This window comes from Coffea eugenioides, chromosome 2, assembly GCF_003713205.1.
Source record: "Coffea eugenioides isolate CCC68of chromosome 2, Ceug_1.0, whole genome shotgun sequence".
NCBI lineage: Eukaryota > Viridiplantae > Streptophyta > Magnoliopsida > Gentianales > Rubiaceae > Coffea > Coffea eugenioides.
This window is the reverse complement of record NC_040036.1, coordinates 78,112,198-78,139,577: the sequence shown is the minus strand read 5'-3', so window position 1 is coordinate 78,139,577 and position 27,380 is coordinate 78,112,198. Positions and strand designations below refer to the sequence as shown.

Here is a 27,380-nt window from a genome sequence, read left to right as displayed (position 1 = left end):
TGTTTTATGTTGAAGCACTTTGAAAATCAAAAAATAAAGACAAAAAGGAATCGAATACCAGTTATTTTTATAGAAGTTAAATAGCATAAAATTGATTACCAGTTATTTGCACATGTTTATATCATGCTTGAAACCTACTCTGATAAAGAAAAAAAATTGAAAAGAAGCCAGTAGATGATTGACTGGATATTTTGGCCTTAGATAATATAGGTGATTGAATCACAAACTCCTCGTAGTTTGAATGCTATTCCATCTGTCCTTTATGGCTTATTTTATCTGCTCGTATGCCTATTCATTCGATGGGTTATGGGTACTTTTTTTTTGTAAGCTGCAAAGGGACAGAAGGTATATGTTTAAACCACATGGAGTTTTTGAGTCATGCAGCTAGATTATCCAGGGTAAAAAATATTAGTGAATACTTCTTGCTTCCAATTGAGTTCCGATGGTGTAGATTGTCGTTTCCTTTAATTTTTTTAGGCTGTTTTTTACATGTTAGAAACTGAAGGTCTTAAGAATTTTTCTGTCTGCCTCTCTATTTTGTTGTATTTTAAGGGAGATCTAGACATTCTTTGTTTAATGTTGAAGCACTTTGAAAATCAAAAAATAAGGACAAAAAGGCATCGAATACCAGTTATTTTTATAGAAGTTAAATAGCATAAAATTGATTACCAGTTATTTGCACATGTTTATATCATGCTTGAAACCTACTCTGATAAAAAAAAAAAATGAAAAGAAGCCAGTAGATGATTGACTAGATATTTTGGCCTTAGATAATATAGGTGATTGAATCACAAACTCCTGGTAGTTTGAACACTATTCCATCTGTCCTTTATGGCTTATTTTATCTGCTCATATGCCTATTCATTCGATGGGTTATGGGTACTTTTTTTTGTAAGCCGCAAAGGGATAGAAGGTATATGTCTAAACCACATGGAGTTTTTGAGTCATGCAACTAGATTATCCAGGGCAAAAGTATTAGTGAATTGCTTACTTTTAGCACTTTGATTTAGTTTACTTTAGATTTTCTGTCGTGCGGTCTGTTTACACTGTTGAATTATACAATTTATCTTTTCTTGCTTGTTTTTGCACTAGCTGTCCTTAGTTATGCTAGAAATACTTACTGAAAGACATCTAGCTTAGTTTCAGTTATGCTGCCCAGGCATGCTCTGTAGTAATTTGTCTATTGAATGATGGTATTCACTTAGATGGAAATTCTCAAAAAAAAAAAGAAAAGAAAATGGACTTGTCTCAGTTAATACAGACTTAGCATTGATTACCGATAGTTTCTTTAGTTGTTGAATGGCAATAAATTGTTGCTTTCCCTCATTTAGGCTTTGATTTTTCATTCGTAAGAATATGCATGACCCACTTTTGGTTTCTTTGTATACCATCAGCCTTCAGTTTGAGGTACAGGTACTCTTTTGTAAGTTACAAGAGTCAGAAAATATATTGTTTAACTGTAAGAGGTCGAGTTGTCTCCTATGGCAAAAATAACTTACCAGACTGCAACTTTCTTGTCCAATTCCCGTACTTCACTTTCATTTCATCGTCATATTGGTTTTTCCCATTGTTGGTTTTGCAGTATACTATTTGCTAGTCAACAGTGTCTCTACTTGTTTTTGTCTTCCCTCCTTTATCAATGAGGAACTCCCGAATGAAAGTCCTGCCTATCTTAAGCGAATGGTTTCTTTTCCCTCCAGGTTTGCTTTTAGATGTTTATATAAATTCTAGCCTTATTGCTGAGTTCTCCATTTTCTCCCAATTTTTCCTTTCATGAGGTTTATTTGGATAAACTTGTTTCTTGATTTTCTGTTTTTGAATTCTTGCTTTCTTGATTGTTATACTTTGGTTTCTTTTCATCTGCTAGCAATTTGATCTTTGATACTTTACAGGGGAAGTCATCTGGGTACGCATTGTTGTTAAAAAGTCTATTCTCATTCTATGATTCTTTATGCATGATCTTCGTCTACTTCAAGCTCAAGGTAGGAGTAGCGCTTCATGTGTTTTTCTTTTTTTCTCCAGCTTTTCCTTGTCTTATTCGACTGTCAGTGATCAACACCTCACATGTTAGAAATTGAAATAGAAAGATATACTCCTTGAAGTACATGATTTTAGAACTCTTCTTATAGGGTTAGGTTTTTTTCCCCTGTTTAAATGGATATCCACTAAACATTCTGATTATGCTGAAATGATTGTAAAAGATGAAAAAGAAATTTCCTGATCCCCTTTAAATGGCTGTAGTTGATTTATTAATATTCCTCTACGGGTTAAATAGCATGAAACAGTTATTACTGGTAACAGCATCCTTCTAAACTTACTAGCACGATTATCTATTCTTTCCAGTAGGTGTCCTTGATACTTATAATCCCTTAAGAAGTTACATTAAAAAGATAATTTGGGGGACAACCAGTATCATAATATAATTTGATGCTTCAAAATATTTTTACATTTCTCTATGGAACTCATGTAGACTAGTGGACATTGTCGTACTTGTAATCCCCTGTTTAAATGGATATCCACTAAACATTCTGATTATGCTGAAATGATTGTAAAAGATGAAAAAGAAATTTTCTAATCCCCTTTAAATTGCTGTTGTTGATTTATTACTATTCCTCTACGGGTTAAATAGCATGAAACAGTTATTACTGGTAACATCATCCTTCTAAACTTTCAGATTACTAGCACGATTATCTATTCTCTCCAGTAGGTGTCCTTGATACTTATAATCCCTTAAGAAGTTACATTAAAAAGATAATTTGGGGGACAACCAGTGTCATAATATAATTGATGCTTCAAAATATTTTTACGTTTCTCTATGGAATTCATGTAGACTATTGGACATTGTCGTACTTTCTTTCATATAGCTTCTAAAGTCATTTTTCTAGGAAGAAATTTCAGCTTCCTGTCACCCTGGAGGGATGTACCTTTCTATCCATCATTTCCTGTCTTTTGGTCTAATTTTCCTTTTCACCTTTCTTCAATTTTTCATGGAATTATTACTCTGCTTGTGCTCTTGTCTTTGGGCTACATGTCTTATGCAAAGCCCTCAGTTTAGGTGCTATTCCATTTTCCCTTTTATAGCGTATCTTATCTTCTTGTAATTTATCCACTTCATGGGGTATGAGTAATTGCCAAAGATGGAATGGGGTAGAATAGCATTTCACAAGCACTTTTGTACCCCTTAAGAGATTTCATATCCATGTCAATATGCCAAGAATTCACAAAGTGGTATACAAAAACTATTCGTTGACCTATGATGTCCTTCCAATAGTCTAAACACATAAATTTGTTAAATTGAAATTTGGTTCTAATGAAAGCCCTTTAGTTATTACCATCCATGGCACCATCTTCAGTGCTAGAGCAGCCAATTGTGCATGTCTATCTTTTTTTTTTCTGGGATTTAAAATCCTGCAATTTTTTTGGACCCTTATTGCTGCAGGCATTTCCCACTTAGTTCCAGTAAGTTCATTAGTCTATATCAACTCTCTACAACCACCTCACAGTTAGATTTCAAATTTTCTAGCGTGATTTTCTATTCTTTCCACTGGGTTTCATTCTCATATGGTATTGGCATAATTCAAAAATATATGGGGAGCACGTTGACTGATTGTGCAGTTTATTTCATACTTTAGTTTGAAAATGATTAATTCAATAGAAATATTAGTCAAAGTGCTTAAAGTAGGCTACAAGTCATTATTTACTAAACTTTTTTGGCTTCAAATAGTGTAATTGCATGACTGAAGACCTCTTATGGTTTAAACGACGTGGCGTTGGCCCTATATGGCTTATTTTATCTACTCATAAACCTATAAATTAGATAGGGAATGGGTTCTTTTTTTGTAAGCCAAAAAGGGATAAATGGTACCATATGGAGTTTTAATCATGCATGTACACTATTTGTGGCCAAAATTCTTAAGTGAATGATTTACTTGTTGCCTACATTAAAGACTTTGACTAATACATCTAGTGATTTTAGACATTTGAGACTGAAGAGTGAAAAAAACTGCACAATCAGTCGTTGAGCTCAGTTATATTTTTTTATCTATACCACTTATCATTAGAGATTGAAACCCAACAGAGATAATCCTAAATCATATTAGAAAATTTTGATTCTAATATAGAAATGGCTGTAGATTGTTAATAGAGACTAATGAACTTAATGGAAAGCATTGGGTGATGCTTAGGGTAGTGAGGGACAAAAAAATGCTGGATTTTAATCTCCAGAAAAGAGAAGATGCGTATGCAATTAACTCCTAGCATTCCTGTGGATGCCATGGAATCTATTTGGGTTTGTAAAAAATCTGGAATGTTGTGCATGACTTTAATAAGTGGTGCTTTTGGAGAAAAGATAAAAAGGTTAATTAGAAACTGAAACTTAGGTTCTGGAAATCCCAAGAATTACAAGAAAGCATATTGCACCAAGGTTTATAGGTTGGTTTTTACCATTCTATGAGGTTAATGGCAAAAAGTAACAAGAACATGCTAGGTTTAGTGTGGAATTCATATATTTGTGCCGAGTTTAGTTCCATTGCTGGCAAATATAGGACTCTTTCTAATGTCATACTTTAGAGTTTATGTATTCAGATGGTGTCACAATGAACTATGTATTATGTCTGATTAGATTCTGAGATTTTGTTGGATTCTATCTGATGTAGTTGAGTGACTTGAAATTTATCTGTCAGTTTGTTTTTGAATATTGACAATAGATTTTTTGGTAGATAAGTTGTGCTCTAGTGAAATAATTGGGAAAGGAAAAAATGTTAATAAAATTTGAAACTGAGGTTCCTGATTCAAAAAAGCATATTTTAGAATGGTTCGTTTGGAGCTTGTTTTTGACCAATCTACAAGGTTTAAGGCAAAGGGTGACCAATCTAGCAAGCTTAGTAAGTATCTTGTGGAACTGTGCAGAGTTTTATCCCTTTGCAAGTTAAAGTTTGATTCTTGTAGTAAGGATGTTGCCTTGTAGGGTATAAATTGAATATTTGGATGGTGACAAAAAAGCAAAATTCCGAAAAAGAAAAGATTTATACCTCTGGTCATTATAGCGGTTCCTTATGATCCTAGAACAAAATTGAGTAAAAAAATACTGGATAGGAACACACTCGTTCTGAAAAGAATAAAAAGAAAATGAATGATGATGGATCCTACTCTCATATTGAGATATATCTTTCTCAGCCAACTCCTCTGTTTCCATCTTGATTTCTGAACTTCAAAATCTTTTATGCCTGGCCATACCAACACGGGAACCTAGCTTTTTTCCCTTTGAAGTGCATTTATCAGATCAGCTCCCCGAGTCACTAGAAAGAGGGTGAAAGGCCCACTACTTCTTCATTCATGGCCTATTTTGGAACGGAATAGCATATCACAAACACTTTTGTACCCCTGCAAAGATTTCATATCCATATCAGTAGGCCAAGAATTCACAAAGTTGTATATGAAAATTGTTAGTGACCTATGCAGTCCTTCCAATAGTCTAAACTGATAAATCTGAACTCTTTTGATCCAAACAACATCAACTTCATATTTGCATTCTTGATTCTTAGATTGAAAATCTGGTTCTAATGAAAGCACTTTATGTATTACTATCCGTGCCACCATCTTCAGCACTGGAAGAGCCAATTGTTCTTGCCTATCTCCTTTTTTTTGGGAACTAAAATTCTGCAATTTTTTTGGCCCTCACTACTGTCTACATTACTGACTTAATTTCAAAAAGTTCATTAGTCTATGTCAACTGTCTACAAACACCTCTCAAATGGATTTCAACTTTTCCAGCGTGATTTTCTATTCAACCCAAGTTACCAATTTATGATGACTAATTCATCCAAACCAACCTTTTTGAGTGCACCGTTGGTATTCGGACCACACTAGTGAGCGAAAATTAGCCATTTACCAGCACCCAGTAGCCTCTACATAAACCTCGCAATTGTATTCTCCATTTCCAAAAATTCAAAGAAGTGAGAGAGGGGGGAGAGAGAGGGCAGAAAGGTTTGTGCGAAGAGAATTGCTTACTTAAAGCCAAATTAAGTGAAGCTTAATTTCTGCAAGCACCTCAAGATATTTAGCTTCCAGAGTTGTTTCTAGATGCTGAGCTTTCTGATCTCCCAGCTTGTTTCCTCTTCTATGCTTTCTCTTCTTCTTTCATCGCTCCTTTCCTGCACTGTATTTGCATTGCCTGTCCTCACTGTGTAAACTCCAGACTTTGAAAAGCTCCAGAAGAACCTGTCTTGTCTTTTGAACAAACTGAGTGGCATGCTGGCTATTTGCTCTCTGCCCTCTTGATTGGAGATTTCCTGCAGGATGTCTATATTCCATCTTCCATCTTTTATTAGCTGATTCACAGTTTGCAACTGGTAGTTTGGAGGGCATCTTGTTGTTACTTTGCCTGTTTTTTATCCCATTACCCATCTGTCCTTCCATATGTTCACCTGGCTTCCTTCTCCTACTCTTTTCCTAAGGCCTCTTTGTAACAATCTCCATGCACTATGTATGCTTTTCCATGTCCATGAAGCTTATTGAGGAGGATTGGTTTCAAGAGCATTAGAGTCCTTTAGGTACTTTGCTCTGATCACTTTACTCATTAGCAGATTTGGGTAAGAGATGATTTGCCAAAGTTGCTTAGCGAGTAAAGCTTCATTAAAAGCTTCTAAGTCTCTGAAACCCAGTCTCCCCTTCCCTTTGACTTCAGATAATTTCCTCCAACTTATCCAGTGCATTTTCCTGTCCTGCTGATTACTTCTTCACCAGAAATTTCCTATACACTTGCATATATCCTTGCGTAGTCCTTTAGGCAGTTTAAAACAGGCCATAACATAATTTGGCATTGCCAAAATGACTGACTTTATCAGGACTTCCTTCCCAGCTAAGCTCAGCATTTTGTTTCTCCATCCTTTCAGTTTGTTTGTCACTGAGCTCTTGATGTAACCAAATACTTGGTTCTTTGATCATCCTATTGCCATTGGTAATCCCAAGTACCTGCCATTTACTGCTTCCTTCATGCTTCCAAGTTCCTCACAGACTGCTTTCCTGACATGTATTGGGGTATTCCTACTGAAATACACAGCTGCTTTTTCAAAATTTACCAACTGTCCTGATGCATTTGAGTATTTCTGTAGGCATACCAGCTCGTATGCCTATTCATTTGATGGGTTATGGGTCCTTTTTTTGTAAGTCGCAAAGGGATAGAAGGCATGTGTTTAAACCACTTGGAGTTTTTGAGTCATGCAACTAGATTATCCAGGGCAAAAAATATTAGTGAATACATATTGCTTACTTTTAAAAGATTGATTAGTTTACTTTAGATTTTCTGTCACGCGGTCTATTTATGCTATTGGATTATACATTTTGTCTTTTCTTGCTTGTTTTTGCATCACCTGTCCTTGGTTATGCTGGAAATTCTTATTGAAAGACATGTTGCTTGGTTTCAGTTATGCCCATGCATCTTCTGTATTACTTTACCTATTGAATGATGGTATTCCTTTCTGTTATATCTTGGATGATACCTAACTGATGTTAATGCTTAGATGGAAATTCTCAAAAACAAAGCAGGGACTTGCCTCGGTGGCTAAAGACTTAGAATTAATTGATGATAATTTCTTTAGTTGTTAAATGGAAATAAATTGTTGCTTCCCTCACTTAGGCTTTGATTTTTTTTACTTGGGACAATGCACATGTCCCGCTTTTGGTTTCTTTGTATACCATCTACCTTCATTTTGAGGTGCAGATACTCTTTCGATGGGTTGCAAACTGTAAAAAGTGAAGTTGTCTCCTAAGGTAAAAATAACTTACCACAAACTGCAACTCTCTTTTCCAGTTCCCGTACTTCAATGAGGAACTCTAGAGTGAATGAGGAACTCTAGAATGAAAGTCCTACTGCCTATCTTAAATGACTGGCCTCTCTTTTCTCTCCAAGTTTGCTTTTAGATGTTTATATAGATTCTAGCCTTATTGTTGAGTTCTCCATTTTCTCCCAATTTTTCCTTTCTTGAGGTTTCTTTGGATAAACTTGTTTCTTGATTTTCTGTTTTTGAATTCTTGCTTTCTTGATTATTGTACTTTGGTTTTGTTTCATTTGCTACTAATTGATCTTTGATACTTTAAATGGGAATTCATCTGGGGGTGCTCTGTTGTTAAAAAGTCCACTTTCATTCTCTTGTTCTACGTGCATGATTTTTGTCTACTTCAAGGTAGGAGTAGGGTTTCTTGTGGTTTGTCAAGATGGTGACACGAGTAACTAAGTACTGCATCTTTTTGGATTCTATCTGATTTAGATGAATTACTTGGGATTTTTCTGTGTTTGTACACATTTCGAGCATTGTCATTGATTTTATGGTAAATAAGTATTATTGTGGTGAAGTAAATGGAGATTACAAAAATAGGTTTAAGAATCTAAAACTTGGTATTGAGATAAGTAGTATTTAGATTTGTCTAGAGTTTGCCCTTTGTAGGCATACACAGGACTCTTATGTAAAGATTTTGCACTTTAGGTATCTATTGAATATTCAAATGGTGACAGGAAGAACAATAATGTATATTTGCATCTTGTTAGATTCTAATAGGTTGTCAAATATCTGGAGTATCGCCAATGAACTTTATGATGGATTACTAGTGTTCTGGTAAAATAAATGGAGAAAAGAAGATAGTTTATTTAGAACAGAAACTTAGGTTTGAGAAATTCCAAATATTACAAGAAAGAATATTGCAGTAAGGCAATTTGGTGGTGGTTTTTCACCACTCTACAAGGCTTAAGACAGAGTAACCGGAATGTACCAAGTTTAGAGTTTGCTGGTGCTGTGTGGAGTTTGGTTCCTTTGCAAGCATTTAGAGACTCATATACAACTACATTTCACTTCAGGATTTAGATTGATTGTCCATATGGTAACATGAGGAAAAAGGAAAAAGGTTTGTCCATTTTGGGATTCTTTCTAATTTAGATTTGTGGCTTGAAATTTGTTTGTCGATTGTTAAATATCTGGTGTATTGCCGATGAAAAATTCATGATCAATTAGTAGTGTTCTGGTTTTTTTTTTTATTTAGTTAGTAGTTTTTGCTGGTGTTCTGAAGAATTTGGTTCCTTTGCAGGCAATTAGAGCACTTATATACAAGGTGGTGACACAAGGAACTTTGGGATTTAAATTGAATGTCTAGATGGTGACACGAGGAACTAAGTATTGCATCTTTTTTGGATTCTATCTAATCTAGGTGAGTCACTTGAGATTTTATCTATGGGCTTGTTAAAATCTGGAGTATTACCAATTATTTGGTGGTAGGCAAGATGCATTATGGTGAAATAAATGTAGAAAAGAAAAATTGTCTTTAGAATCTGAAAGTAAGCTTCTAGAAATACCAGATTTACAAGAAAGCTCATTGTAGCAAGGTCCATTGGAGAGGTTGTTTTTTACCATTCTACAAGTTTTAAGCTAGAGTAACCAGAACATATTAGGCTTAGTAAGAAGTTACGTGAATTGTCAGAGTTTTGTTCTTTGCAGGCAATTATTGGACTCTTACTTAATGACATTGCACTTGTGGTATTCAAATGGGTGACAGGTGGAAAATGTATATGCGCATTTGATTTGAGATTTTGTTGCATTATAAATTTATAATTAATTTAGGTTGGTTGCTTGGAATCTATTTTTGTTAAAAATCTGGAATGTTGCCAATGACTTTAGTGGTAGACAAGTAGTGTCTCAGAGAAACGAAAGAGGTCAATTAGAAACTGAAACTTAATGATATTGCACTTTAGCATTTGATTGTAGTATTCGAATGGGTGACAGGTGGAATAAAGTATATGCGCATTGGATTTTGAGATCTTGTTGGATTATAATTAATCTAGGTTAGTTGCTTGGAATCTATTTGAGTTTGTTAAAAATTTGGAATGTTGCCAATGACTTTAACGGTAGATAAGTAGTGTTTTGGAGAAAAGAAAAAGGTCAATTAGAAACTGAAACTTAGGTTCTTCAAATCACAAGAATTACTAGAAAGCATATTACGCCAAGGTTCATTTGGATGTTGTTTTGTCCAGAGTTAAGCAAATTGTGCAGAGTGAGGACTCTGTAATGAGGATGCAATTTAACTTTTGATTTGAGTGTTCAAATCGGTGACAGGTGGAACAGAGAGTGTATGCGCATCTTATTGAATTCTGATACTTTGTTTGGATTCTAATTAATCTAGGTGTGTTACTTGGAATCTATTTGGATTTGTAAAAGATCTGGAATGTTGGTAGATTAGTGATGTTTTTGGAGAAAAGAGAAAATGTCAATTAGAAACTGAAACTTAGGTTCTAGATATCCCTGGAATTACAAGAAAGTATATTGCACCAAGGTTTATAGTATGGCAATGAGTGACATGAACATAAAAGTTTAGTATGAAATTAGTAGATTTGTGCAGAGTTTAGTTGCTTTGCAGCCAAATATTGGACTTAGTTACGTCGCACTTCAGGTTTTATGTTGTATATTCGGATGGTGACACCATGAACCATGTATTACATCTTTTTGGCTTCTGAGATTTTGTTGGATTCTATCTTAATATAGGTGAGTTACTTGGAATTTATGGTTCGGTTTGTTATGGTTTTTGAATATTGGTGGTAGATAAGTTATGCTCTAGTGAAATAAACAGGAAAAACAAAAAAAATGTTAATAAAATTGGAATTCAGGTTCTAGAAATCCTAAAGAATTACAAAAAAGCATATTGCACAACAGTTCATTTGGAGGCTGTTTTTGACCAGTCTATAAGGTTTAAGGCAAAGAATAGCCAGAATATACCAAGCCTAGTAAGTGGTAAGTGGAATTATGCAGGGTTTTTTCCCTTTGCTGGTAAAAATTTGACTCTTGTAAAGTATTTTGCATCTTGTTGGATTCTCATATTGTGTTAAGGATTTGAAATTAATCCAGGTGAGTACCTGGAGTGAGTTACCAGGATTTGAAATTAATCTGGGCTTGAGACAAATTGGAAGACAGTCAACAAATCTTATGTTGAATAAGTGGTATTCTGGTCAAATAAATTGGAGATATAAAAGGTGTGGTTAGAAATATGGGTGTAATTGAGTCGAGTCGAATTCAAATAGTGTACTACTCGAACTCGACTTGAATTAAAAAACTTGGACTTGAGCTCGAGTTTGAGCTTGTGAAAGTTAAGCTCAAACTAGAACTCGATGTTATTTTGCATTACCCTAGTTCGAGTGTATGCTTAGCAAATCCAATCAAAGCCTAATCGAACTTAAAAAATATAAATTTATATTTTATATAATTTTAAACAAAAGACAAAATAGACATTTCATACTAATAAATAAAAAATTAAAAAATGACATATATATGTTAAGGTCGATTAAGCTCGAGTTTTGACTGAGCAAACTTGCAAGCTACTCGATTAAACTCGACTTGTTTGCACCCTTAGTTAGAAAGTATAGCTTAGATTGAAGAATTACAAGAAAGTATGTTGCGCCATGGTTCATTTGGAGGTTCTCTTGTTACCTTTTCTATAACAAAGCATGTTGCGTCATGGTTCATAGGAAAAGATTTGCTTTATTTACACAGAGAGGAAGAAAAGTCTGTGTTGGGGTGTGAGGGTTAGAAAGCAAGAGAGCGAGATAGAGTAGAAAAATCAGAAATTGAAGGACCAAGGGATTCTTCCATGAATACTTCTTACAATCCTGATGGTTTTTCGAGGAGAAAAATTTTAGATGAGTATTATTTATGTACTTTTTCTTTTTTGTAGACATGAGATTCTTCAATTTTTGAGCTTTGTTGCTATTAGAGTTGCAAATGAGTCGATTTGAGTTGCAATTTGGCCTAATCGAGCTGAGTCTTGATTTAGTTTTATCAAGTTTGAACTCGATCTCGAGTTCCACGAGCTGCCAATTTAAAGTTCAAACTCAAATTTGACTCGAATTCGAGTCGAGTTCGAACTCGAAAAAATAAAAAATAATTATTTTATTTTTTAAAAAAATAAATAAAATGATTTTTTTCTTAATAAATAATAAAATATTAGAGATATATATATATAAGTTTACTTGAACTCGCAAGCCAACTCGTGAACTAATAATGAGTTTAATATTTTTGAACTAGAATTCAAGCTCGAATTCAATTTGACCAGTTCGAGCTCAACTCGAGTTCGATAACTTTGACTCAAGCGGTTCGCGAGTGGTTCGATTTGTTTACAATCCTAATTGCTATACTTGTAATGATTAATCCATTTTATGCTTCCAATTTTGACCTAATATCAATTATCCGTGAATTTGTAAATTTAAATGGGCATGTCTGTATTTATTGATGCGTGCTTCCAATTTCGTCCTAATTTAGTAGGGTACTATGTTTTAGATTGTTTGAATCATTATTATTTAGTGTAATTTTCTTGTTCTGAAGCATATTAAAAAGAAAAAAAGAAATGAAAAGAAATTGAACACCATCCATTTGTACACTTGTAAATGGGGGAAAAGTTGATTACCATTTATTCTAGGGTTAATCGCACTTTATCCCCTTTAAGTATGGGTCATTTTTCAATTTACTCCTCAACGTTTGTTTTTTCACAATTTATACCCTATGACCCGCTCCTTTTTTTCGGGTACCCGAAAACATTAGGAGCAGATTAGGGTCGCAAAATGACTGATCCGATATTTTAGGGTCGGGTCAGCCAAATCTTGTTAGGGATGGGTAGAGATATTATAATCAAAATCCATGCATCGCCATTCTCACACATTTCAACCAATAATCAAACCGATTTCATAAATTTAGTACATATTAGAATTATAATATCTAATAGATAAAACGAAATTTTATGATAATTTTGAGTATATCATCATTCTCACACATTTCATCCTTCTACAACATAACAAACACAATGATAATAAGTATATGGCAACTTTTCCAAGTATAACAAACACAATGATTATCATAATGAGTCGATTGTGGAATCAAGTCCGGAAAAGAATTGAACAGAGCTAATAATTTTTGAAGAAAGTATAACCAAAATAATCTTGAAAAATTTTCTCCAATTTTCTTACATCTTTGGAATAGACCTTGTTGCATTAAAGGTGATGAAAAAGAAAAATAAATTTCTTGCACTAAAATAAAGGAGACAAATTTAAGAGACACAATTGTTATAAAATAAATAAATAAATAAAAGACACAAATGTTTTAATTATCTAGCTAACAGAAAATTGCAGCTCCAAACACAAATTTTTGATTGAATTGATGAAAAATTTGCAGAAAAGATCGATGGAAATAGAATAAAAATGAAAAAGGATGAAAGGAATGAACAATTTTTATGATAGAATTTCACAAATTTTTCTTTGTTTTATTCATTTGGTTCAGGTTTCATCAAGAATATTCACTTTTTTTAGACAAGATGAGGAGAGGCGGATCATATGAGATTAAAATATGAGGTTGTGAACCACTTTACTTACACTTATGATTAAAAATTATAAAATTATATAATGAACCCTTATTTTTTAAATATTTATATAATATACCCTGCGGGTCGGGTACTCGTGGGTTTTTATTTTGCTGATCCGTATTCGAATCCGTTTTTATGGGTACCCGACCCGTATCTGCCCTGCTAAGAAAAATCGGATCGGATGTCCTATTTTTTGGATCGGATCGGATCGGGTTAGTTGGGTTTTGGATCGGATTGGATCGAATTTTTTGCCCACTCCTACAATTTACCCCATCCGTCAGTTCAGCTAAACAATTGCACCGTTAAAAACTTCAAGATGCCGAAATTGCCATTGGAAGAGAGCCATTTGTTTTGGCCGACTAAAATGTCCCTCAATGAGTTATAAAAAGAGGTGTCTGATGTTTTTTAGCCTATTTTTTTCTCTTTCATGCTTCCATTCAGTAGCAGCCTATTTTTCTCTTTCATTTCAACAGATCCAACAGCTCCTAAAGTTTTTCTTTGTCAACTAAAAGTATCATAAAAATGTTACAAAGTGCTTCAAATAACATTGAAAGGTCACTCCAAAAAATGCGTGGATGTGGTAAAGAGACACCATTGTACACCTCTTGGACACTTGAAAATCCGGGAAGAAGATTTTGTTGCTGCTCAAATTATAATGTAAGAATTTTTCATTAATAATCTGTCATTATTGTCTTTAATTTTGCTTTATACATGAATAAGTCAAAAAGAGTTTTAGACAGCTATTTTTTTTTTTTATTCAGAATCGGCATGTATGTGGGCACTTTTCATGGGTAGATAGAGGAGAGAAAAAAGATGGGGGGAAAAGTTGATAGAGGAGAGAGAAAAGATGACCGACAATGACAAAAGGTAATTCGAATTTCTTTTTTTTTTTGTCCCATGTGCCAGATGGAGGGAAATTTCCGTCCTCTATTATTCCAGGGTAATTTTGAAAATTTTTCTTTATCCCTTTCATAAACCTAGAGATATGGGTATTTTGGATTGTTCATTATTTTCTTAAGGGTATTACTGTCTTTTCATTATTCTGTTTTATTTCCATTAAAGTTGACCGTTAGTCTTTGGGGTAAACTATGAAAAAACAAACGTTAGGGGGTAAATTGAGAAATGACCCATACGTAAAGGGAATAAAGTGCGATTAATCCTAAATTAGATCGAGCTGATGTGACCCAAATTTGAGTAATTAAATTTTCAACATGAAAATACTTTTTATAAAATAAAATTGAAATTTATGGCCCAAATCGAGCCACATCGACTTGGGCCGCAACTTATACTATGGGAACGGCATTGGATGCTCCAGATCCCTCAACAATCAAATTGGCTAAAAAATTAAGGATAAATCTTGATGTAGCCTTCCAAAATAAAATAAAGTATCAATTCAGCTCTTGAAAATGAACAAGTTCCAATTTAACATTCTAAACTGGAAATGTTATGCCAAATCTTCCACACAAATCAGCTCCAAAGGACAAAATAGTGCTATTTTAATCAGATTTTGAAAATTGTAAATAGCAACATTTTAGAAGATTAGAGCTATATATTTTATCCTTTTTTGCTAATTTTGGTGAAAAATTCTTTGTTTTGAAGTCCCTAAAAAGTTGGTAGGATATTATTTTTACCACTAAAGCTTAGCCAAACGCTATTGGCCAAGTATGTTGACGAAAGGGTTCGTCTGGAACAAAACTTTCAAGGGCTGGATTGATTGATACATTAATCTACTCTGGAGAGCCAAATTGAATTTTACCCAAAAATTAAAGGATAAAGGACTAAATTGGGGCAAAGTAACATTAGAGGACTAACTATGTCTCAATAGAAAAGTTGGAGGATTTTTTGTGCTATTTGTCCAAAAAATGCCAACAAAAAATTTGGCTCTTCCTGGCAATTGAATTTTAGATGAACTCGATTCTGGAGGAAAGAAAATTCATATTTCACTCTTTACAGGTTTTAATGGAAGCATCAAGTTGATTCTTTTGGATGAAAATCTATTTTGCAGATTCTAATGAGAGTTACGAATTTACCAGTAAAACTGCTAAAGCAACTGCAGGACTGAGAATTCTAACCATAAGCAAAGTGTACATGCTTGACCTGTTTTGGTCACTGCATGCATCTTTTAAAAACTTTCAGCTATCACTTCTTCAGCAGCAGTTCCGCGAAACGCGTACCAATAAAATTTTGCAGCATGTAAAGAAGAGTTTCTCAAGAAAACAGACACACAAACTATACAAAAGTATGGAATACAATCTTTCCCAAGTCCGAAATTTCTTAATTTACATAACAGAACAATCTCATACACCTTTCGTTTTTCATCCAGGGGCCATTGGTTAGGTAATACTGTTGCTATTCAAGAGCAAGTTGAACAAAAACTCTGCAACTGGCCTGCAGAGATGCCTCCTCGTTTTGAAACTGTTTTCCTCCATCAGCACTCTTCAAAGGCATGAGATGTTGCAGAATTAACTTAAGATACAAGTTCCGATTTCCGACATCTTTAATCTTTGTACACTTTTTGGACCACAGCGCTGAAACCACTAGCAGTATAGAACGGATTAATAAACATTACCCCTGCAACGACACCAAGCAACCTATAGCATACTGTCAGTCCTGGCTGGCAATCGACGGAAGAAATTCAATGGTACTGGTGGCAACTTGTGGCGGAACCGGGGATGCCTCATCACATAAAATCCAGCCATGAGAGCCAGTGCCTGAAAAGGGGTGACATACAGCACAATGGCAGCAACTAGGCAGAAGGTCACGAAAATGGCAGTGGCACGCGGGTCTCGCCAACTCAGAAGCGCTTGGATCCGCTCCCCTTGGGTGGCCAAATCACCCACCACAGTCTGTATTCGACCAGCCACACTTCTTAAACGATCATACCTCATTCTAACTAGGTCTGAACTTTTAGTTGTAGGAAATGTGTCAAATTCCTCATCAAGCTCATCAGGATGCACAGCATCAGCATAGGATATTCTGGTGTTCATGTGAGGTGGATATTTTGGCCGGTAGCGGTAGTTCCAAATCCCTATCACGAACATGTACAAAAACACTGTCGGCAGTATCAATTCTGGAAAACAAATCAGCATCGCAAAAAGAACATGCACCAGAGAGGTAGTGACTGGGTTTTTCCACATACAGACTTCCCCAAACCATTTTCCAACTGCAAATAACCCATTACAAACAGACATCAAGCGGAAAAAATTGGCTTTGCTTCGTCTCATGCTCCAAAGGTGTGAATCTGCATCAGTCATATACTCCACTACTTCCTTTCTTAGAGGGGGCTCAGCTCGGCTTAGCCGAGCTGCCACTATATTGACAGCTTGGTGGCGCAACATCTCCTGCTGCATTATATTCAATGGTCTGACGTAATGCATCTTTGGTAACGGTGGCCTACTGTAAAGAAACATCATGTTCGCCATTGATGTGCATGAGAAACGTAGTGCCAAATGCAACTCCCCCATTTTTTTAACACCCGAAGGGTGAAGCACTAGCAACGGATAAGAATGTGTGTATACCCGACCAGTTTCAAGGGTAGATAGTCGAATACGAACCTTGCCAATTCTCACATCCTTGTTACCATTTGGACCAACATCACTGCTATCAAAAACACCAACTGTGAGAACGGTTGATGGGTCAAAAACTTCCCATGTGTACTGCTCATTGTACTTGGGATTCATGCTGTCAATGATTGTCCGGGTTCTAACCCACTTATGCCCATATTTAGCCACACAATACGTGTCTGACGTACCCCTTCCATCTCTTGTCTTCATTGGGTGTAGGCCATCGGCACTTAAAACTCCTAATTCTAAGATACCAATAGGTGGCTTCCAGAGCTGTTTTGCTGTAGGCCGAAGATCGCTGCTGCAGTGAGTAGATTCATCCAGCACATGGTACCCTCCATCAAGGCAGACACGAAGGTGAAGCCTGCTAGCAAACTTGTCTTTCTTTGTCTCATGCACATCAGTTGCACCTGGTTTTTGAAGGCTGAACCACTTTGAGTGGACAATACGGTCATCAGCACGCCTTTCAACAGTCTTCAATGGTATAATGACCCTTCCAAAGACATCTTCCTTATTGGGACCAACACGATCTTCAACTGAAAGAATTAGATAATCTTCTAAGGGTTCAGCAGCAACGAACATCAGATCCTCATTCCAGAGTACATTCATAGTTCGAGTTTGGACTGCCTTTGTCCTAAGAACCTGATTACCTACTTGGACCTTGACATACACATCTGGAAATCGAGTCTTCTCAGATATAATCAAGTCCTGTGCCTCAATAACATTGACTCGGACATACCATAACCTCGGGGAATGGTAGACTTTCGAGCGGGTAAGTGAGGAAAACACTGAGGAATCAACAGGACCAGCTGCATCTGAATGCCAAGCATCAGGATAAGCCTCATCAGCTTGTGTGCCCATCCAGACAGCAAGCATTAGTTCCCCCTTTTTCTTTTCCCCATTCTTAGACTCGAGATGATACCATTCCGGAGCTAATGGACTATCTGGAGGCACACGCATGGGAACTTCCTGAAGATCAAATCGAATCATCCCAACAAAGTCATCTTTTAACATGTCCTTGTCCTTGACTACAACTTCCACAAAAGATGACTGTATCCTATCCTTTGCAAAGGCAAACACTGCATTCCACTCTGGATTTTGCCTTTTCTCAAAGTGACTTGTGACTCCTCTATAGTTCCCTACTCTTACTTCAACATAAGGGTCGAGGCTTCCTGTAACATCCTTGGAAGGAAGGTCACGTGCTTTCACAACTCGTACAAATAGAAACTGCATGGGCTCGACAAGATCATAAATGCTGGCTGGCTTGTCAGCTCGTATAACCCGACCCTGAACAACTTGTCCTCCTCCGAGGACAGGGCTTGTTTCTTTAAGTGCATATTCAACTGGTTGTGAAAACAAATTTGAGAACGTGCGAACCATACGTGCTGCGTTAAGCTCAGGTCTAAGCTGTTCAACCCCATAGTTAATTGGTTGCTGGGATGCAGCAATGGAAGAATCAAGCTGCTGCTGATAATTTGCATTTGGCAAGTGGTGAAAGGTGCGTCGTGAACCCTTTTTCCCATTTGACTTTGTCTCGGGAATCAACCCCTCAGCTTGTGTTTCTGGAGCTTGGGCTTGTGTTGAACGTGACTTTGTGTATGAAGAAGAATCCATTGCAGGAAGTGGGTTGGAGGACCTTATATAAGGGTCATCTGTACTAAAAACTTTGAGGCCAAGCTCGCCCCTAGAACGTGAGAAAATGGACACTTTTTCCAGTGGGTAATGGAAGACAACAGCATCAGAATAGGGTACAAATGCTGTACCACTGATTCGTACCTTGCCAAGACAGGATTTGGATAGGCCATTCTTATTGTTGTTGTAGACATGGACTTCAAGAGTGTGGTTCAGCAGTTCATCTGGATTTGATATGGTGAAGTAGAAGGTCTCATTCCAATAAGGGTTGAGATCATTTTCTTTGACAGTCGTACGAAATTTCTGACCATCAAACTTGAGCTCTACAAAGGCACTAGATGAGCCCTGGCCATCTTTAGCTAAGAGGTTGTGTGCACTCACAACTTCGACACCAAGCTTGAGATTGCTCATTGAGTTCTAAAACAATAAATTTGCAACAGTGATGGAGAATAATGCAAAAACTTGGAATCTTCTGGTGAGAGTAGTCAAAGTGAATCCCCCTGGAGATGAATAGAGGATATTGTTGTAAGTGCTGGCACACGGAAACTCAGAAGCAAAGTAACTAAGGAAAAGTCATACACAGACAACAGAATGAAATATTTTGAGGACTATAATGTCTTCCCATAATCTCATGGATTCAAACATATCCATTGAATTGAAGAGGCATGCTAAAATGAATGGATATAAAAATCACACCTGGATGAAAAAAGTCCAAATTTACTCTCTTCTAATGTATTAACACAATGAGTGTGATACAAGACCTGCCTTTAAATTCAAAGATGTGCCTTTAATCAAATGAATTCCCACAATCTTCGGAATTTGGATCCTAGTGTGATACAAGGCCTCGGTTAAGAATAACCCTTTGAGAGCATGAAAAAACATCACAGAAAAGTTTATAACGAGAACAGAAAAGCCTCTAAAAGTATCCTTAAGGATGATATAACACTAGTCAATCAGTTTTCCTGTTTGATAAATGTGGCAAATAAAGCAGACAGAGACCAGTAATTTCAACGTCAAGCGGATGACTTCCCAGGCTAGTTTTTTTTCCTCTCCCGTTAACCAAAAACAGAGCTTATGCTACCCCTGAATCAGCAAAAATTAGAAAGAAAAAGAATAAAACATTTGAAGAAGTAAAACCAAGCAGGCAGTCCAACAAAATCAGACATGTTTTCTGAGGTGCAAAAAGATGGGGGCCTAGAGTCACCAAAGGAACATCATCATATTTACATGAGCTGCCAGAGTAAACAACGACCAAGGGATAAAGATGCCACCCAGTATGTTGCAACTGAGTCAATCAGTTTTTGTCGGAAAAATCAGAAAAACATATAAACACAAGGTTTTGCATCTGATTCTTCAGAAAAGGTAGAGAATATGCAGAGACTAACATGCTACTTGGCCCAAAGACCATACGTAGGCAAAAGCTAAATAAGTTAATAGAATATCCCAGAACATTTTGTCACTCTTCGAAATAGCTTTCCAAATGAAAAATCAAACAGAAGACAGTAAATTGACACAATCATATGGATTTCAGAGAATCTACAGCAAAAGCCAGAAACTTTAACCTATTCAAGTGTCCAGAGACACAAAGCCTTCATGAGCTTCAAAATTTCAGACTTATTCTTCAAATGAAGAACCTAACTGCCAGTTTATGCCAAACAAGGTAACTCTTTGCATGATAAACTCACCCCAGTTTTCCAATGGCGCACAAAAGGCAGAGGGTTTTGGTAATTAACAAATTCAAAGGGAAAAAACAAGTCCAAAACCGGGGCAAAGCTTGAATAAGCAGCATGCCCTTTTGAGTTCCGTGAAGTCTTATTTAAATTAATAAACTTGTGACAAGATTACATGCTCTGAAATTCATAAAAAGAATCAATTTTGCTATAACAATTCAAGCTAAAAAACCTTCACACATTCATTGATCAAACATTTACGAAGTCAACAGTTAGACACAAAGAAAAAAAAAACACACACACACACACAGAGACGCAGAGAGACAGACAAATTGAAAAAAAAAACATTTCAAATACCCAAAAAACGCATTAAGGAATATTCCACAAAAAAAAAAAGAAGGGAGAAATAATAAAATTAATACCTGCTTGATAAGGCTTTAGAATTTGTGCCGAACAGCTCCCTTCTTTTTTCTTTCTAGTTGGGCTTCTCCTTCTCTAAATATATGAAGAGAAGCAGATGAATATAATATATATATCAACAAATATTGGTAGTCTTGTGGGCTGTATTACACTATTTGAAGGAGGAGGAGAAAAGTTACAAACTTTCTGACGTCAGTGGTTTCTGAGATGGTTCAGAGAAAGAGAGCGAGAAGAAACAGAGACGTGGGAAATAAGAACGTGTGGTTTTTATTGATTTGACGTTTCAATGTACTACTCTCCCAAGTAGCGACAACCTACGCAGGAAAACAACTACCAAAAGCAGTAGACTTGAAAACAAACAAGTTACAATTTACAAAAGAGAAGAAAGACGAAGATGAAAAAGGTGAAGAAAGAAGGGTCCAAGTCCACTCTCCAGGTCTTGTACTGCAGGACACGTTAACGTAGGTGGTGGGAGGAAAAAAGAAACTCATTATTGGTTTTTATTTCTGGCGTCTCGCTACTGATTTTTGCTGTCTAACGTGTAATGTTACAGAGAGAAAAAAAACACTTGAGAAACGAACACATATCACGCGCGGCACGCGGTTGGTCTAACCGTGTGGTGTGAAATGGATATATCACATCACGTCACTCCTATTGTTGATTAGTATTATTTCATGTGGCCCACACTAAACAAAATTCTAGTCATAAATAAGTATTTGTGGTGCAGACAGAAATGGCTGTTGCTGTTTCCTTTTCTTTCTTTCTTTTTTTTTTTTAAATCACAAAAGCTCCCTTGAGGTTTACTATTAAGTTTTGCATTTTACCTCTAACGTTATTTTTTTTCGCTTTACTCTCTAAAAGTCTAAACTGTTAGTCTAACGCTAACATTGCGTAATGAAAATGTTAAAATGACATTAATTAATGATACCCCTAAGGGTTAATTACAGTAAATCCCTTTAAGATAAAGTTATTTTGCAGTTTACTATCATTTTTCTCTTAATTTATTTGGCTACTAAAAAAAGAGAGAAAAATGGCTACTAAAAAAAATATGGCTACTTAAAAAAAAAAAAAAAGCTTAGCCATATACACATTTTAAAAGAAAAACTAACAATATCTCAGTCATTTTTTAGATTTTTAAAATATTTTTACATTTTAATTTTTTAATAACAATTTTAATTTTTTTTCCATTATTAAGTCAAATTAGCAAGATACTCTCCTAATCTAAAAAAAAAAAGTGCAATTATTGAAATTTAACTAGTGCCATATATATAAATATAATTTTTTATTATTATTTTAGGAATATTAATTTTTTAGATATTAATTGTCTTGTGTGTTATCAAATACTGGAGCTCATTAATGATTTTTTATTAAATGCAAGTTTATTTAGCAGGAACACAAGTTAATGCATGACTTAGGAATTAAGTATGAGGGAACTATTATGGCAACGATAATTATTTGTCTAATGGTTGGTGTAACATTACCAATCTTCTTCTTTCCTATAATTAGACTCCTCACAGAGCTTGATTGCGATATTATTTTTCAGAAATCAATAATTTCTTTTTCCTCCTATATGTATCAAGTAATAATCCCTACTCCTTTTCACGTTTGGATGCTTCGGTACTTCATTCTCCACAGGACTATAGCCCTTTAAGATCATATAATAATAATAATATTTAATGTCTTTTTTTTCAATAACGATAATATTTGTAAAACTTGCTTTATCCTATTCCAGAAGAGGGAGGAGAAGATTTAAAATTTTGATGATGACCAACAGACCAAATAGCCGTTGACAATCATAGTCAGTATCAAGATCCATTTTTTGCACGAGTTTCTCCTCTCCTTAGTCCTATTTGTTACTTGAACGCAAAGAAAATTAAGGTATACTTATGGGTTCAACAATTTACCATCATATCTGCTCTTAAACTTTTGTTCGGACCCTTAGCCAAGAAGATTAATACTACCAGAAAAAATATCTAATAGAAAATGCGCCGGTTCAACCTAATTATAGGTGGATCATAGTGCTCTGCAATGAATATTTTTTGGATAGGCTTTTACGAAAGCAAACGAGAAATTAAATTAATGGTTGGACAATTAAGTTAAATCAGGTGACGAACACTTGTTACCGAAGTATCTTTTATTTTTATTTTCATTCCCGTCATTAATAGAAGTGGACAAATAGAGATGTACACTTAGCTTTGTGTTGGTCGGTACTTTGAATTGTTAAATGATAAGCTCATCAGTGTCATGTGGCCTCCAATTTTTCTCTCAATCTCGTCCTGTATTTTTACTTTACATGATGCATCCCCCCTTGGCTTGGCTTGGCTTGGCTTGAGAACCAATGGAATTTTCCAGTCTTGCTAGTGCAGATTTTTAGTCGTACAAAAGTGACCTGACCTGTCTCACCGGTCCCAGGCCCTGGAAAAGGTTAGGTCCTGAAAACAACCCTGAATAATTCTTCTTCTTCTTCAAAGTGCTACTGCCTAAAAGGCATTCTTTCGAAGAATCATCTGGTCATCTGGTAAAATTAAGAGTCACTCTGACTAAATTGCTTCGTTTGGAATTCAGAAATCTAAGATGAACAGTTGCAGGTACGTATAGAATTCTAGTGACAAGAAGGGTAGCTGAAGGATGAGGGGTTCAGCTGTTCAGGTTTGAATTCAATCTCAAGGCATTAACATTTAATTTAACAGGAGCTGGAAAGGGAACCATTGATTAATTTAAAACTTTAGAAGGGGACCAAAGCAAAAAGGATAACCATTTCAGGAAACCAAACGTGTATTTAATTTACTTCACTCACCAGAAACTATAAAGTACTACTAGCATAGAGATGTCATACACATAATTCACATGCTGTCCTATTCTTTGACTGATCCACCTTTTTGGAAGTATCTAAACCAACCCCAGAAAAAAAAAATTTTTTTTTTTGCTTGATAAACTATTTTAATGGTGAATTGTTTAATCAAGAAGACAGAAAAGATGGGGATTTTTTTTTTTAATCAGATACGATAGACCTCCATTACTTTATACTAGGGAGAGAAGAGATCTGGAGAAACCCAAGGACAATCCGAAGGGAATTAAACTATTACCGGTTCAAATGGATGCCTACGCACCTGCTAACGATATTTTCAGAAAAGTCTGAATTTATACTATTTCTACTAGCCATTTGGATGTAGGGAAGCAATATGCGATTCTCAAGAATTCACAAAATTATATTACTATTTCCTAATAAATGTACTAATCCTACCAAAATTTATCTTGTTAATCTCCTCAATGTACTGAACCCGTATTCAGTTCCACTTAATTAGGGGTCTAACTATAACAATTTAAAGAGTACAAATGTCAATATATTAGAGTGTGACCGAGTGTGTAATATAGATGTTACACCCATTGTGTAATAGAAAACCCGTTGCGGCAACATTAGCTTTATGTATTTTGTATTATTAGGACTGTTGCAGTTTTATCATTTTTGTATTAGAACTACCCTATTCACATCTATTGCACTTCTTGCATTGGACAGGATTAACTTTATTTTTGTTAAAAAAAAAAATTAAAACATAACGCTTTAATGAGTGCCCCCTTACCCAAATCCCTCTCATTCTTATAGGAGTAATTAATTACAAATTCTACATATTTCTTTTGTTTATGAGATTACTTAAGTTTTTTCTTTGTCAAAAAATTTTCCTTCAGGTTAAGGTAAAATACAAGAGTGGGTTTTGTGAATTAGTTTCAAACTTGTGGCTGTCAAATATGTTGAATTGAAAGATGAGGACCAGAGTTTCAAGGAGATACACACCCTTAATTTTCCGGTATACCCCCTAAAATGTCTCTCATCCCTTGGAATACTTCCTAAGTAACACCTGAGCAAATCCAAAATGAGGCATACACCCCAGGACCAAGACAAGATACTTGGTTTCCCTCTGACATCTTCCTGTTTCTCTCTTCTCCACTTTGCCTTTGTTCATTCTCATTGGAGCTTCATCTCACATTGAAGAGAACAAAATGGTAAGCCCTTGCTACATTTACAAAATGCATCATCCATTGTGAGTATGTTTTCCATCTTTTCTAAAATTGTAGAAACAAATTTTGATTGCATATGCATGGTGAGACGTGCAAATGACATGATTGATCCTCCGTTCTCCTTACAATCTCTTGCTTAACGATAAAAAAACCTTGTAGCCGTAGGACTTTGTCTGGTTCTCTAAATTTTTCTTAAACTACAGGATATTGAGGTTTTTTTTTTCCCAATACTTCAGGCCCTAGGCTAGTCAAATAACTTTTTAAGCATAAATCATTGAGTTCAAAATGTTTGACCTAAATTATTTATAACCATCTAAGGAGGTATTATTTTCTGGCGTGGAACACAAGACGTGACATTTTTTTTCGTTCTGTTTACACTGCACGGTATTAAGGTGTTTTTTTTTCTAGGGGAAGAATGAGTTGAGTGATATGGGGGGAAGAAGTATAAATGAAAGGTCTTGTTTTTATACGGTAGCAATTCGAGATCTCTCACTTACACTAAAAAACAAAAAGGCATTTTTTTTAATCTTATTTGTCACGTTTGGTTGTTTTGGTGTACTGTCTGGGTGCATTACATTTTTGCGGAAATGGGGCAGGAACGGTTGTTCACGGCCACGATGTGGCCTCAGAAATTTGTGCGGCTCAGATTACAGCATGTAACTCGATTTTCACGCCATGTATGGGGCCCACAAAAATTTGTTCTAAAGTTACTCCATGTGTAAAGAAAGTTACGCGACGTGCAAAAAATGTTACGCGCTGTTGGAAAATGCACAAACCGCCACAAACGGACTGCAACCGTTTGTGCCCCTTGTCCCATTTTTTCACCTCTGGCACTGTCAGGGTACATTACTTTTTTTGTACCTCTGGCTGAAGATAGGACAGAGGGCTCAGTGATTGCCAGAAGTAATTACATGGGAAGGTTAAGGGTCATTATCTGTTTAAAGATTCAGAATTTGTAAATAAGTAGGGTTACAATTTGCATTTCTTTGTAAAATCTGTTATTCAACTGATGTATACAACGTATGCAATGCTGTGTAAATCGATGGCACTGAGCTTCTTGCCCCTCTAGACCCCTAAAGCAGTTATTGTCAAGTGTACATAATTTCTAAAGAAAACGGGGTGGCCAAAGGTTCTCGGAGTTAGACATCATGTAGGGAGTTGAAATTTGTCATTGGAAGGTTAATTTATGCAGATAGATATTATGCGTTCATATTTCATGTGATGCTGGTCTATATTTCTTTCCACATTTTCCCTTTCCTTACCCTCTCTGGTAATAGTTTGAATGATGAATGCGTGCTAATTTTATGAGACTGCTTCGTCCGTGAAAAATATGTTGGCTAGGCAAATTCGGTCTCTGGTATTGCTGTTCATGATGAATGCAAGCTGAAATTCCTGGAGCTAAAAGCAAAGAGGAACTACAGATATATTGTGTTCAAGATCGATGATATATCCAAGCAAGTGGCAATAGAGAAGCTCGGGAGTCATGATGAAACCTATGAAGATTTCACTAACAGCTTACCAGCTGATCAGTGTCGATATGCTGTTTTCGATTACGATTTCACAACGGAAGAAAACTGCCATAAAAGCAAGATTTACTTCATAGCATGGTAGTGGCATATTCCTTTCTCATTATTATTTGCTTGACTTCTTTCATTGCATCTAAACTACTACTTAGAATTTTCAGCTACACGTCTCCTTATCCAAACAAAGCCGACCAAAATTGAGTTTCAGTATTTTCCAAGATATCAATAACTCCTACAATCTGCGATACTGTTTCATAGTGCTCACTATCAAACACTAGCCACCAGTGGGACCTTGACCTTGTGGTGAAACAATCAAAATCCGAGGTTCAAGGTCTCACAAGTTGTGGGTTAATTAGTCTAAATCACGTTAGTGTTTATCTTACCATTTATAAGCCTAGTTGTAATCTTGACGAGTCAATGAATTGTAATCTGTTTAAGTGTTTATTTTAGTATTGTAGGTCTGGTTTGTTGACTAATTATTATCTGAAGTCTGTGATTGTTCTCATGAATAATGCTTTTGCACATCTTATGTTTCTCATAACTGGGATGCAATTTTAGTCGCATACTGCTGCAATTGTTTACTTTGTAGGTCTCCAGACACATCAAAGATCAGAGCTAAGATGGTCTACGCAAGCTCCAAAGATAGATTCAAGAGAGAATTAGATGGTATTCAGGTTGAGTTGCAAGCTACTGATCCTAGTGAGATGAGCTTGGATGTCATCAGATCACGAGCTCTGTAGATACTCAAACAATTTCACTTGCACCGCGATTTTAGTTTCTATTTACTATTCGCTTGTTTGTTTGTTGGATGGGGTGCAAGAAATACTAGACTTCAGCCTCAGTTCAACTCTGAAGCAACAATGCTACTTTTTGTTTTGGCTGACTTGAGAGAGGTTACATTACATCTAGTGTTAGTGGAGTATGCTGTGTAAGCTACTAGTTGGAACTTGATCTGTTTTGACTTGATACTAGATATATACATGTGTAGAGTGTTTATTGCTCATAAGTCATGACATTGATTGTTGTTAACTGAATAACTGGTGCATTTCTCTGTCACAAAATATGGTGATGAATGTGAATCAAGAAATTTCTGTTTTCTGCTGCTGCTTTAGTTTACTTCAGTCCTACCGAGTATGTTGCCTAATGTTCTTATTTTGAATTATAGCCTC

At 35.7% G+C, this 27,380-nt stretch overlaps 2 protein-coding genes and 1 long non-coding RNA gene across 3 annotated transcripts; 2 read left to right on the top strand and 1 right to left on the bottom strand.

Annotated features, from left to right (window-relative positions):
- Positions 1–302: 302 nt before the first annotated feature.
- LOC113760656 lies at positions 303–9,424 on the top strand. The gene is made up of 4 exons (XR_003467088.1): positions 303–1,700; positions 1,893–1,982; positions 7,721–7,770; positions 9,079–9,424. It is a non-coding gene; the product is annotated as an uncharacterized LOC113760656 (long non-coding RNA).
- A 6,108-nt stretch (positions 9,425–15,532) lies between these two features.
- LOC113760663 (FT-interacting protein 7-like) lies at positions 15,533–20,832 on the bottom strand. Its single transcript, XM_027303336.1, has 2 exons — positions 20,674–20,832; positions 15,533–19,081 (listed from the first exon to the last, which is right to left on the bottom strand). The coding sequence occupies exon 2, from the start codon at positions 18,990–18,992 to the stop codon at positions 15,978–15,980; it is 3,015 nt and encodes a 1,004-aa protein (XP_027159137.1). The 5' UTR covers positions 18,993–19,081; positions 20,674–20,832; the 3' UTR covers positions 15,533–15,977.
- A 3,789-nt stretch (positions 20,833–24,621) lies between these two features.
- Positions 24,622–27,245, top strand: LOC113763254 (actin-depolymerizing factor 7-like). Its single transcript, XM_027307011.1, has 3 exons — positions 24,622–24,673; positions 26,030–26,295; positions 26,801–27,245. The coding sequence occupies exons 1-3, from the start codon at positions 24,671–24,673 to the stop codon at positions 26,949–26,951; spliced, it is 420 nt and encodes a 139-aa protein (XP_027162812.1). The 5' UTR covers positions 24,622–24,670; the 3' UTR covers positions 26,952–27,245.
- The last annotated feature ends 135 nt before the right edge of the window (positions 27,246–27,380 follow it).

Excerpts from the sequence above, each read along its gene's own strand:
- LOC113763254 (XM_027307011.1), top strand. Across the intron at positions 26,296-26,800 it reads AAGATTTACTTCATAGCATG|GTCTCCAGACACATCAAAGA; the intron begins GTAGTGGCATAT and ends TTTACTTTGTAG.
- LOC113760663 (XM_027303336.1), bottom strand. The coding sequence starts at position 18,992 with ATGAGCAATCTCAAGCTTGGTGTCGAAGTTGTGAGTGCACACAACCTC.